At 44.5% G+C, this 12,967-nt stretch overlaps 1 protein-coding gene across 1 annotated transcript in view; it reads left to right on the top strand.

Moving 5' to 3' along the window:
- Window positions 1–12,550, top strand: part of KTN1 (kinectin 1) — a 59,868-nt gene extending 47,318 nt beyond the window's left edge. Inside the window, exons 37-43 of the mRNA XM_086614039.1 lie at window positions 1,188–1,259; window positions 1,717–1,800; window positions 1,995–2,078; window positions 4,477–4,560; window positions 5,876–5,968; window positions 11,224–11,347; window positions 12,477–12,550. Coding sequence (XP_086470165.1) covers window positions 1,188–1,259; window positions 1,717–1,800; window positions 1,995–2,078; window positions 4,477–4,560; window positions 5,876–5,968; window positions 11,224–11,347; window positions 12,477–12,481 — 546 coding nt within the window. The 3' untranslated portion in view covers window positions 12,482–12,550. The remainder of the gene's footprint in view (window positions 1–1,187; window positions 1,260–1,716; window positions 1,801–1,994; window positions 2,079–4,476; window positions 4,561–5,875; window positions 5,969–11,223; window positions 11,348–12,476) is intronic.
- Window positions 12,551–12,967: the final 417 nt, after the last annotated feature.

The following is a 12,967-nucleotide window of genomic DNA, read 5'->3' as shown; positions in this document are numbered from 1 at the left end:
ATGATTCCTCCTTATAACAACAGGATTTTTGGTGCTCTGATACTTAGTTTCATGCTGAAAGTGACTTTTATTTTTTTGAGGAACATCTTCCCATTTTAAAAAACTAAAAAGTGGAGGAATTGTTGGTGTCTTGAGATTTGTGTGGCTGTTCCCATTGATGTCTTTAGAGTAGCAAGAACAAATGAACAGCACAAGTATAAAAGGTCTTTGACCTTATGGCAAGTCTATGTCACTGTCCTTTGCAGGTGATGCAGGAGGCAGCTAAATAGCATGTAGTTAATATTACTGCTGGCAGGACAGGAAGCCAAAGATTCAGGAATGTACATGTGTCCCATAAATGTGCCCAGGAATATATATTTTTCTGATCCTGGCAATTCAGACTGTGTTTCTCTTAAGTATCTGATTTTTTTCAAAGTCCATTTGTGAACAGATACAGACTCTTTGTGCTAAGATTTAAGTATCATATAATCAAACAATTTTTTTGAGACTGTTAAAATAGTGCTTAATCCATTACAGTCAATTGATTACACTTGAAATTGCCTGCAAAGCTTTCCTTTTTAGGAAGGCTCTGTTGCTAGCAAAAGCAGTAAGAAAAAAGCCTTTTATGTTTCTTTCCTAATCTAGAGTTAAAGTAGGTCAAACTGGGTTTTTTTTGGAAAGAAAATATTTCTAAAGTGGTTGCGCTTAGTAAATCTGAACTCCAGAGCATGAGCCTGGAGCAAACAGATGATTTACAAACATCTTGTTTGAGGGTCTTATGAAAGGCTGTCAGATCATGAACTATAGATGTGCTACCGTCTACTGTGCTTACGCAGCCTCTACGAAGGGTAAATATACTGGGTTTGGCTACATACAGTACATGGATGGAGGTAGCCTTCCCTGTTTAGGAAAGGTATTTCCCTTACCATGACTAATGGACAACTGACTTAGTCCTTTATACTCCAAATCTTTAAGGCATCTAGGCTCCAAGTATGTCAGAGAACCCATTTTGTTGGGAGATGGTAGGAGAGATGTTTTAATGGAGGCTCAGTACACTGACTTATTCGAGTGAGCATCTTATTTTATTTAGTCACTGTGATTTCATGCTTAATATTTTGAAATCGTAGAAGCGAGTTTGTCTGTGTATGGAGAGTTTGTCTTAGACCAACCCAACTAAATGATATGTTTGTCTTTCTTGAAAACTGCAGATGCGTTCTTCGGTCGTTTCTTTGGAGCACGAGGTGGAGAGGTTAAAGGAAGAAATCAAAGAAGTCGAAACTGTATGTGCAGGTGTTTTTTTTTCTTTTTGAACCTTTCTGTTACTTAAAACATGATTTAGGCTTATGCTGTAAGTCCGAACTTCCTAGGGCTTCTCTCCTCCAAGTGGTGCAGCCTGTGCTGCACTTCAAACTGAATCTTTTGGCCAGTGTTTTTAAGAAAGAGAAGCTGGGTGCTGGATATTGTCCTGTTTTATACTTCTGTGCTCACCCACTGGGCTCTTTCCTTGTGAGACTGAGTGGTTTACTGCTTGTTGATGATCTTGGGCTCAACTCTTTTTCTTGTTATGTTTTTGAAATGTAACAGTTTAAATCTGTGCTGTGCAATCGCTGGATTTGAAATGTTCTCTAAATGTCATGGAGTATTTGATAGAAATTCATAGCTGCTAATAAATCAAGAAAACGATACTTCAAGAAAGTGTTGAAAACATATGTTTTAACTCTGTTTTTCTGTTTCTAGCTTAAAAAAGAAAGAGAACACTTGGAAAGTGAACTAGAAAAGGCAGAAATAGAACGATCTACTTATGTTTCAGAAGTCAGAGAGGTAAACATAATTGACCAAACTGTTCTTTTTCTTTTGGTTACTAGTTGGCTGGCAAACTAATCTAATGCTTAGCCCCTGTGGCTGTTGAGTTTATATGCTTGTGACCTTAGGGTAGAGCGGCACACTAATAACTGAGTAGAAGAAAAGTGGGCATCCTAAGGAGACAAATCCTAAAACTCTAAACTTCATTTCAGCTCAAAGATCTGTTGACTGAATTGCAGAAAAAACTTGATGATTCATATTCTGAAGCAGTAAGACAGAATGAAGAGTTAAATTTGGTAAGAAGCTTGTTCTCCGCTGGGCACAAACTAGGCTCCCAGCATACTTACGAAGCGGAGACTTATTTCAAATCCTGTCTGTTCTGCTAACCTCTTCAGCTTGATATTTTTGTCCATTGCAATCATTTATGTAGTCTGACTTTTACAATTTGTCTCTTTCTCTGCTCCTAACAATAGCATGTCTGGTTCTTAAGACTTTTTCCCAAAGTCTGTAAGACTTTAATTCCTGAAACTTCTTGAGAATCAATGTTTTACAGTGTAGACGTTTGCGACAGCAAATATAATGTCCTTGCAGCAACAGAAGTTGTGCTCTCATCGATTTAACTTGAGGATTATTCTCTGGTTGCTATTTTTCCCAAAGCTTTTGAGGGTGAAACTGTGGTATCTGTGCTCTGACTGGGCAAAGCCTTTTGCGTTCTCCTCTGTATGTACAGAAATTGGCCAAAACCAACGTTAGATTAATTCAGAGTATCCAGCCATTCAGCAGCTGGCATCCTGATGTGGCTGAATAGCTGTGCTGGCTTGGTGCATGCAATCTGTTACAGCGTTTCTGGCTAGCAATGCTATCCAAGCAATAATGCTCCTGTACCAGGTTTTCTCAAGAAGGAGTTGGATTAACCGAGGCCAGACCTATAGACCCAAAGATGCATGGTTTTCCAGTTTGAGTCCTTTCTCTTCTCATTTGTTTCAGTGACGTGTTGTTCCTTAAGGTTGCAGGAACGATCAGATCCTTCCTCTGCTTGTTTGAACAGTGCTTTCTTGCTCTTGAGCCAGAATCGGGGAAGGCTGTCTCTGTCACCATGTCTTTGGTGGGTTTTAGAGTAGTTGATGAGACAACCTGTCACTGCAGACTGAGCTGCTGATCTCACCAGAGTACTGCCACTAATGTAACTGGGTTAAAATAGTTGATTTTTAAAAAAAAGAACCCAACAAACCAACACCAAACCCACAATAACCATCTGCTTAAGTTAATAGTATGGTTGGGAAGTCCAGTACAGCATTGATTAGCATCCTGCCTCAGCAACCAAAGCCTCTCGTTTTGAAAGCAAGGGAAATGGGGATTGAATGCCTATCTTACAGTTAATCAGTAAACGCCAACCTCTCCAATATTGGAGGCAACAATCTATTATGTCTGGAACAACAAAAGCTTAAAAAGCCGAGCTCCCTGCTAGGGAAGCTTGACTCCGCAATCTGATGGTGCTGTGCTGGTAGGAGCGTGAGGAGGTGGTAAACAACTGCCTTCATGCAGATGGCTCAGGAATGTCATGCTGTCCAGTGTATGTGAGTGCTTTTTGCAGGAGGCTGAGGGATAGAAATGATGGGATTTCAAAATGCATTTCCCAGTAACTTATAAGGTGAGCAAGGAGAGACGCTGAAGCTGCAGAGGAGCTCAACAGTGCTTTCCTGAAATGTAGAAAAAACAGCATCCACCAGTCCCGGTGCTCCAAAGGGGGAAACCTTCTAAGGGTGAGACAAATATAATGTGTAGGTTTGAAATCAGTGAGAATTCAGGGCTCTTAGTAGCCTATTGTTCACTTCTTTAATCTCCCGCTGGCTCCCAAGAAGATTGACAGCAGGAGTAGTGAACATTAGCACAGTGCTCTTCAGAGGCACAAATCCAACAAAATTGGCACTCGAGCTTCTTGTTAACACTCTTATTTGAGGCTCAAGCCTTAAGTGCTGTGGCTGGTTCTGTATGCTGCGTTGAAGAACAATCAAAATATTCTTTCAAAAATGTTTATATCCTTTAGAAGGCTGTAGTTTTAGGGCAGCCAGTACAAAGTGTTCATCCCTCTTGACTGAAATAATTTCACTATTTTTTGGATTGAATCTAAACACAATCGACAACTTAATATACCCCTGTCAGTGATTCATGCCTTGATGTGACATTAACAGACTGGTTAAGTCAACATAGTTGTAGAAGTGGTGCTTTATTAAGACGACGAGTAGAGCTTTTTAGTTTATTCAGCAGTAAAGTAACTGTTTAGCCTGAATTAGGAAGATGACAATCTAAATTTTTGCGTGTTTGCTGTGAATTAAGTCGAAGTCTGGGCTGACTGGTGATAAGAGTGCTGGAGAGGCTTATACTTTCAGTATTGCTAATATTCCTACTGGCAATATAGTTTAAAAGTTGAAACCACTTGTAATCAAGCTGATGCCAACCATGTCTTGTCTTCTGTAGTTTCCATTCTTTACGTTTATCTTTACAGATGGAGTCTCTCTTCCTTGACTGTCCTTGTAAACCTCATCCTACATGTTGACTAATCCGGTGTGTGCAATAATTGTTAGTAATCTTACTCCCTTTGCAGTCAGTGTGCGCTGGGTTAATCCGTGGGACAGACAGATGAAAATCTCTGTGTGTGAGGGGAAACTGATTTTCTTTCTTGTTATTTTGCAGCTGAAAACACAGCTAAACGAAACACTATCAAAACTCAAAGTTGATCAAAATGAGAGACAGAAGGTAGCTGGTGACTTGCCCAAGGTAAGCAGAGACCCTTAGCAGGTGCAGATCTAAATGATATTGAAACCCTCCAGATCTGTAGTTTTGCAGTGCTGGAAAAGGTGGTGATTTTGAGCAGCTTGAGCAGACTGCCTGCCCGGTGGGGTGTCTTACTCCACTCACTGGTTCCCCAGCTGACTGGGACTGTGGGTGTAAGAGCTCATGCAAGATACCTGCATGTCTGTTGAAACGATGAAAATGCAACTAACAACTCTGATTATCCTCCTTGAAAGAGCCTCTCATTCGTGTTAATTTTGTGCCAATGACAACAAGTGGTGATTTGGGGTTGACAAATAATTCTTTATTTAAAGAAACTCAGCCTAACAAAAAGCCCATCCCACAGCCCTACGCCCACACCATGGCCCAAAGCTTTTACCTCCAGTCTCAAATGGTAGTGGGTTACAAGTGTGTTTACAAGCCATCTGCTCGTTTGCACGTGGTTACAAATTGTCTGTAACTGCAAGTCTTTAAAGTTAGCTCTACGCAAGCTTGATGAGACAAGCAGGTGGGTTACCTCTGCTCTTCCTCAATGGCTGCTCTTGCAAGATGGATTGGAGTGGGAAATCTTTAAGCATGAGGGGTCTCAGTGCTGTCTGTCACCCCAGAAATGAACCTCTCACGGGAGAGTTGATAAATGGAGACAAGAATAGCCTGTGGAGTGGCTGAGGCTGACTCCATACTGCGTAACACCTTGTTCCTTCTGCCGCAGATGCGTAGTAAGAAAACGCGGCTGCGTTCTTGCAGGGCTGGAGTGGGGAGGTCTTGTCCTGGGACCAGGGACAGATGATAGCAAAAACACTGCTAGGAGGTGAGAAGACAAAGGAGACCTGCTGCAATAAGGTGTTTAAAACATTTTGCTTAGGACAGTAATATTGGATGTCGATATATGAAGTGAGCTGTCCTGATGTCCCTGGTTCAGGGTATATTCTCTATAAATGCAGATCTATGATTAGGCTTTTAGAGACCTGCCTGCGCTGTTACCCTTGCAAAAAAAAAAAATAAATTGCTGCACAATTTTTACCTAATAACTTGACAAGAGACTATTAAAGCCTCCCCGTAGAATTGCTTTCAGACGCAGGCAGGCTGACATGCAGCGTGCTGATTGTAAGGAGACATGTCAATCTTGGCAAATGTGGTGGTCCCCTGAGCAAATCTGGCATAAAACAGATTTCTTCCTGAACAGTGATTTCCCGTGTCTCCAGCGCTCTTGGGGAGATGGGATTTTGCTTCTCAGCCTTTGCTAATTGTTGTGCCTCCTCTGTTGCATTGTTGTGTTTTTTTTTTCTCTCCCCTACAGGCCCAGGAGTCTTTGGCATCTCTTGAGAGAGAAATTGGGAAAGTTGTTGGGGATGCCAACGTTATCGAAAACAGCGATGTTTGCACAGAGTCGGTGAGTGTTTCTTTTGCGTTGCCCCTGAGCGTGGGCTCAAATCTCATGCGAAACGTGAACTTTAGGAAGTGAGGTCCAGCAAAGGAACAGGACACGTTCTGCTGGTGATAAATTAAGGCTTGATGAAAATTCCTGTCCTACAACTTGTCAGCGTGGTGTCCTGGAGCTGTATCCCGAGGATGCCGACGTCTTTCAAAGTATTGAGAGTTCTGCTGTCATATGGATTATGACCTCTTTCCCATAGCTCAAATTTGTAAGGAGGCAAGGGAGAGATTCTGGATGTGAGATCTGGGCTTCGAAAGGGTTGTTGGTTTGGTTTGGGCAAAAGCGGGAGGAGTCTGGGGAAGATCCTCAGACTTGCCTGTTCAAGAAAAGAGGCTAAAAATAAATCTGCTAATTACTAAATGAGCTTATTAACTGTTGAGTTGGCACTTGCTGGAACATCAAAGAAAAGTCTTGCATGCCCTGTAACTCTGAGGCAGACAATGTCTCTTACCAGAACATTGACCTTTCTGGTCCTCTGTAGCTGTGGGCAAGAACCTGTCCTTAACCACTAGTAGGTGCTGGAATTCAACTTCAGCTGGTCCTGGCTCCTGGAAGTTTGTACTGATCTAGAAGTGGTCCAGCAGCAAAATCTTACTAGCCTGAGCTTCAGTAAACAGCAGACTTGAGCACTGCCTTGTGCAACATTCCAGATTGATGGTGGTTTTATATCCTCCAGTAATGGCATTGCAGTTGCAGGGTCTGGAATTGGGTGGACCCTTTCTAATTTTCACGCTTGCAGGTGACTTGCCTGAGCAGGTGTGTTGCTGTTTGCATGGATGATTGCTGAACTGCTTGTGTAGCTGGTACTCCGAGTGCTGGCCCTGAAGAGACACCACCTGTACAAGTGGTTGAGTTGTGGCTTTGGATCTGGGCTTCTCCGCCTCTGGAAACTAGAGCTTTCACACCAGCTTCAAAATAGCTTCAGAACAGCTTTCCAGAAGGCAGTTGGGAAGGGGAAGGCTGAAACAGATGCCTTCCCAGCACGTTTTACAAGGCTAAGTGGTGTCAGTGGAACTCGTTACCCATTTTCTTCTGACAGATGGAGTGGATGGAAATGCTGTTGTTTGAAGGGGGAGAGGAGCACTTGGTGGTAGGACAGATCATTTATATCGACTCCTTTTAGCTGCTGAAAATAAGTAGCTTCATCAGCTGCGAGAGGAAGCTGGGAGTCCTCCTGAGGAGTACTGTAGAAAAGCCTTTGCCTTTGTAGTCATTAGCAGAAACGAAACGGCTTTTCCAGAGTGATCAGTTGTGGATGTTGATCGACCCTTGTGTTGTGGGCTCACCGCATCCAACCCAGAGATGCAGCTGGGCTTGTGAGACCACGGGTGTCCCAACCCTGTGAGCTGGTTTCCTGGGAGGGATGGTAGGTCTGCCGAGCCCCCTCTTGTGTTGCTAGCAGAAGGCCAGCCTGGTGATGGGAATGGGTGCTCTGTGTCTCTGTCTGAAGCAGGCTGGAGAAGAAAAGCCCTTCTCAAACCAGTGCCAAACAGCTTGCTCTCCACTGTGCCTTTATGGCTTGTCTAAGTGGTACATCAGAACAGCGATGCTGTCAGTGGTGGTATTTGAAAGAGGAGAGATTTTGATGAGATCTAAGGAAGAAATTTTTTACAATGAGGGTGTTGAAACACTGGACCAGGTTGCCCAGAAAAGTTGTGGCTGCCCCATCCCTGGCAGTGTTCAAGGCCAGGTTGGATGAGGCTTTGAGCAACCTGGTGTAATGCAGGGTGTCCCTGCTCATTGCAGGGGGGTTGGAACTGGATGATCTTGAAGGTCTGTTCCAACCCAAACCGTTCTGTGATTTTTGTGACTGGTGACACTGGGGAGCCCTCCTGAGCTGGGTGTCACTAGATGTGCCCCGCGGTGGCCCGAGTATGGTAGTTAGATTTAATTGCTTTGGACTTAACTCATGTAACCCCTCTGGCTCATGTGTTACTCCGCTCCAGCTGTGTGGGTGCGTTGTGGAACGCTAACCAGGCTTCCTCCAGAATATCCATTGCTTTATTCTGAAGAGGAGTGTGGAAAAACAGTACTAATAAACCCATAATTAAGCCTTCATTAGTAAAAATATGTTAATTGTCTAAACAGCACACTTGACAGGTAGCCATTGGCAGAGGCTGGAATTAGAACGTTCTCTTTGTCTTATTCCCCAAGCCCTTTTTGCTGCTTTTTTTTTTTAGGGGAAAAAAAAGGCTGTCTCCCCAGAAGCCTAAAAACTCAGCTTAAAATAGCTCTCAGATAAAAAAAGCAAGTCTTCCAGCCACTTCTACCTAGCAACAGTGTCTCTCTTTTTTTTTTTTTTTTCGAGAAGGACCTGAAAACACATGTTCAAAAATGAGCATATTTGTTCCTTCTGTGTACTGGAACCAACCCACAAAATTGAGAAATGATGCTTGCGTAAACCCTCAAACACATTCTGTGTGTTTTCTTTAGACTCCTTTTCTTTCTATTTAAAAATAGCCCATTTGGTTTTTCTAATCAGCTTCCTTGTCACTTATGGGACTAGATGATGACTAAAGGGTGCCTTTTAGTGTGCTTTAAGTCGGTCATTTATATTCAGCAGCCTGCTTAGGCAGTAAACTTATTTTGAGGCTTAGATGAAATCTAATGTGCTTCCCCCCCCCGCCCCAGTCTCGGTGTAAAACACTCCAGCGTTGAAAACTGGAAATGCTGTATGCATAAAGCACGGTGGAGGGGAATCTCTCAGTTCAGCATCTGGCTTAGTCGCTGGATCTGCGATCACAGGAGTTCCCCGCTACCGTCCTCTTCCTCTCTTCATCCCCATATCCCAAAGACACGCTTTGAGTCAATGAGACCATGGGGCTGGGGCACAGAAGCGACTGCATAAGGTAGCCCTGTGCTCCTGGGTTAACAGGACGTGCAGTATGGCTGTGATCATAGAATCACAGAATGGTTTAGGTTGGAAGGGACCCATCCAACCTGGCCTTGAACACCTCCAGGGATGGTGCAGCCACAGCTTCTCTGGGCAACCTGTTCCAGTGCCTCACCACCCTCTGAGTGAAGAAGTTCTTCCTTATATCTCATCTAAATCTCCCCTCTTTCAGTTTAAAGCCATCACCCCTTGTCCTGTCACTAGACGCCCTTGTCCAAAGCCCCTCTCCAGCTTTCTTGTAGCCCCTTTAGGCACTGGAGGGCTGCTAGAAGGTCTCCCTGGAGCTTTCTCTTCTCCAGGCTGAACAGCCCCAACTCTCTCAGCCTGTCTTCATAGGAGAGGTTCTCCAGCCCTTGGATCATTTTTGTGATGAGCCCAAATCTATCGGTAACTGATCAAGATGAGCCCCAAGAGAGTTGGGGATGTGTCTGTAACTCAGGAGTAAATGCTGCCTGACATGAGTGAAGCCACAAAACAGAAGGGTGAGGAAACAAATGAGGGAGAGAAGAGCTTTTCCCAGAGATGAGGGCTGAGAGTGAATTGAAAGGCTCCTTCCTGCTTCTCCTTGTGATGGTTTCTCCGCTAATGCACAGGCACTTTCATACCCAGTGCTGCCGTTCGTTCGTTTGCTGGGCTGCTAATTGCATTTGCCTTTCCGCTTTCATCAGTCTGGGTAGGATCGCTGAGCAAATTCTCAGTCTTGACAGACTTGATTATTTTTTACTTCAATAAGGGTAGAATAGGTTAAGACTACCCTAATACAGATTCCCAATCATTTTTTTTTTTTACAGTAGAAAAATGTTTACCAGTTGCACTCGAGTAAGAGCTTTACAATATATTGCTTTGTTCTCTTGCCTGAGCCCGGAGTAGTTTCTATAATGGTGCAGGTGGTTGAGTTTGATTTACTGCCCACTCTGCGTTACAGCGAGTCTAGTGGCGTTTCCAGCCAAATGGGAGCTGGGAAAATGGCCCTCTCTGAACTTGCTCTAATTTCCCTGAAACTCTGGGGAGAGATTTGCAACAGCATTATGCATCAGTCTCAATCTGTTGGTAAAACTGCTCTCGGTTGGAGCGGAGTTGGCCGATGCTGAGCGCTCGCGAACACCTCTGAGCCCGTGTTGGGAATTGGGTACTTCTGTATTGCCGGCACCGAGGCAGATTTGCTTATTTTTAGCTGTTAAATTGCAAGGGAGAGCTCTCCTACAGGTTATCTGCACGTCTGCCTTAGGAGCTCGGTAAGGAGCAGTAGCGTGTGTTTTGGATGTGGAGTTCATTGTACGTCTCTGGAGGAGCTAATCAATAAAGGTAATAAACCGGGGTTTATATCCCTGTTAGCTCAGCAAGACTGGCTTTGGGGAGGAGGGCAGGCAAGAGGGGAAGAGTCTGTTTCGAGTTGTGACACTTCCCTATTCATAAACTGTTGAACTCTTTAAAAAAAAAAACAAACCAAATCCCAAACACTTATTGTTTAAAAAAACAAGCTCAGCATTTTCATTTCTCAGTGGGAAACCAGTTTCTAGCTCTTGGTAGCTTTCTTTTTCCATTTCTCTGCGTTGACTGGTGCTTAGACAGCATTGCAAAATCCTCATCCGAGTTGGGGTGTCACTGGCAAGCAGGGATTTCCCAGGGGCTTGGAGCAGAGGGTGAACCCGTGGGATAGCTGGTGGGCAGCAGCCCATGTCCCGAACCCAAAAGGGAGCCATGGGTGCTGCGGTGTGGGTGGGGAAAGGTGTGCATCTCCAGCCAGCTGTTTGAAATGCTTTCACAGCTGGAGCTGCCTTGTGCTTGGGTATTACATACTGCTGAGGGCACCATCCCACAGAGCCTCCTACAGACCTTGGTGGTCCAGCAGCCTTGTTGTTCCAGCTGCGGGGGTCAGAAGCCATCCCTCCTGCTGGGCGCACCATCGCTCTGCGTAGCAGCGTGGGTGATAAAGCACGTACTCTCGTCTGCATGGAGTTTTCAGCCAGGCTTGTGGGGATGTGGGGTAATGACTTCTGAGGCTGGAGCAGCTGTGGTTACAAGCACAATTCCTGGAAGCGGTGAAAGGAATCCTGGGCAGGGAGGGTGGGAGCCGGAGGTCAGTGATGCTCTTGTCAGCTTTTAGCATGTGCAGGTAATTCCCTGGAACAGGAAACTGCTGCTTGACTTTGAACCATGTTCTCTTTAAATGTGGCCATAACCCTCTGACTTGCAAGAATTGTTCCCATCTGCGCAAGGAGTTGTAATTTTATACAGAGGATCTAATTCTAGGCTTTCTTGGTAATTAGATTGTAAATGAGTTTTTAATGATTTTTTTTTTTTCCTCTTCTTCCAGGAATTGACTGATAAAAGACTAAATGTGGCGGTGAATCTTAACCAGGATGTAGGTCATCTCAAGAAGCTGCTCGTGTCAGTAAGCCAAATGCTGTCAAAGGGACGAGAACACTACCAGCTAGTAGGTAGGTGCAGCTGGTGGCCATCTAGTTGAACTGGGTGGCTGTCAGGAAGGACACTGGTCTGTGATGGAGGGCCCTGTTCAGTTTTAACAAGTCTGGTGTCAAAATCTGAAACTGTCCATGTGCAATTCATCAAAAGCTTCTAGTAGGCACCAGATTTGTCCCTCTCTTGATCCATACTTCAGTTAACTGGGACTAATTGCACATCTCCATGTCCTCTCTGGGCATGTAACACTTTGTCCTTCCCTTCTGCTACTTGCCACTTAACGCAGCAGGTTTCCCAAAGCTTTCTTCTCCCAGTGCCTGCGCCTTGTTTCCTTTTTCCCAACTACGTGAGCAAAATACACTTCCATGCTCTCATTGCTTAGGGATGGAGGATATCAAGTAACCCACTGGGCTTCCACTGAGTTAGCAGCAGTGGCTTGCTGTGGTCATGGGGATATGAGTATCTGAAGAACCAGTCTGGCGTGAACTCTTCATCCAATTATAGGCACACGAGCAAGGCTTTTATTTTAATATGCAGCCAGCTCGGAAAGCTGGGCCTTTGTGGTTGACTGCATCATGCTGGTAAACTTCTTAAATGGCCCAAAGTTAACTAACGGTCGGATAAACTTAAGACACTAAAGTTTCTCAGGAAGCTGATGCAGCTGGTGAACCTCTGCTGGGTGTGCTGCGAGCTGGGTCTGAGGTGGGTTGTGAACTGTTCAGTTTGGGAGGCAGCAAAGCCTCGGCACTCAACGAGCTGCTACAAGAAGCGTCAGAGCTCCCTCTCATCTACTGAGGATGGAGACTTGGTTTTTTCCCCTAATTTAGTTGTTTATTTTTTTTCCTGCTCCTGCCTCTGTCCTGCAGCGTGGGCAGCAGAGCTGGGCTTAAGGGCTGGTAACAGGGTGTTCACGGTGGAGTGAGGCCGGTCTCGTAGGATGGCCTTGGCATGTGTGGGAGGAAGGTCTTGGCTCTGCCTCGGCCTCTGCTCTGGGAGGCTGTTCTTGCTCAGCCTCCACCAGCCCAGCTCGTTCCTCGGGGCTTCGAAGCGGCTGGTGTGAGCCGCCGAAGCGCCGGGCTGGATTTGCTGGAGCGCTGCCCTTCGGAAACTGCTGGGCTGACGTGGTGTTCTGTGTTTCTCTTGCAGAATGAAGTCACGGGGGAATCGTTAATTTGAGGATAGCAGAAGGCATTGTATCATATTTTGCCAAATTAAAGCCTTATTTATGTTTCACCCTTTCTACTTCGTCAGAAACACTGAACAGAGTTTTGTCTTTTCTAATCCTTGTTAGACTACTGATTTAAAGAAGAAAAACCCGACTCTGTAGACACCTCCAGAGTTTAGTTTTATAATAAAACCAAACCTGTTTGGATAATTAGACCTTTACATTCCTGGAGAGACAGTAAACACATAATCTTTTATCTTATTTTGCTCAATAAAACTTGTTCAGAAAACTCCAACGTGGTAAAGTCACCAATGAGATATAACATTTTAATACTGATGTTGTACACTGTTTTACTTAATTACGTTTTTGGGATTAGCTGCCTCTGACTTCAACCTCAAGTAAAACACTCCTTTTTTTTTGTTGGTTTTTTTTTGGTTGCTAATGTAATCAGTTTTTGTAATGGTGTCAGCAA

The sequence above is a fragment of the Tauraco erythrolophus genome, chromosome 6, assembly GCF_009769465.1.
Source record: "Tauraco erythrolophus isolate bTauEry1 chromosome 6, bTauEry1.pri, whole genome shotgun sequence".
NCBI lineage: Eukaryota > Metazoa > Chordata > Aves > Musophagiformes > Musophagidae > Tauraco > Tauraco erythrolophus.
Note: the sequence above shows the minus strand (reverse complement) of the source record. Positions and strands in the feature narration are given on the sequence as shown.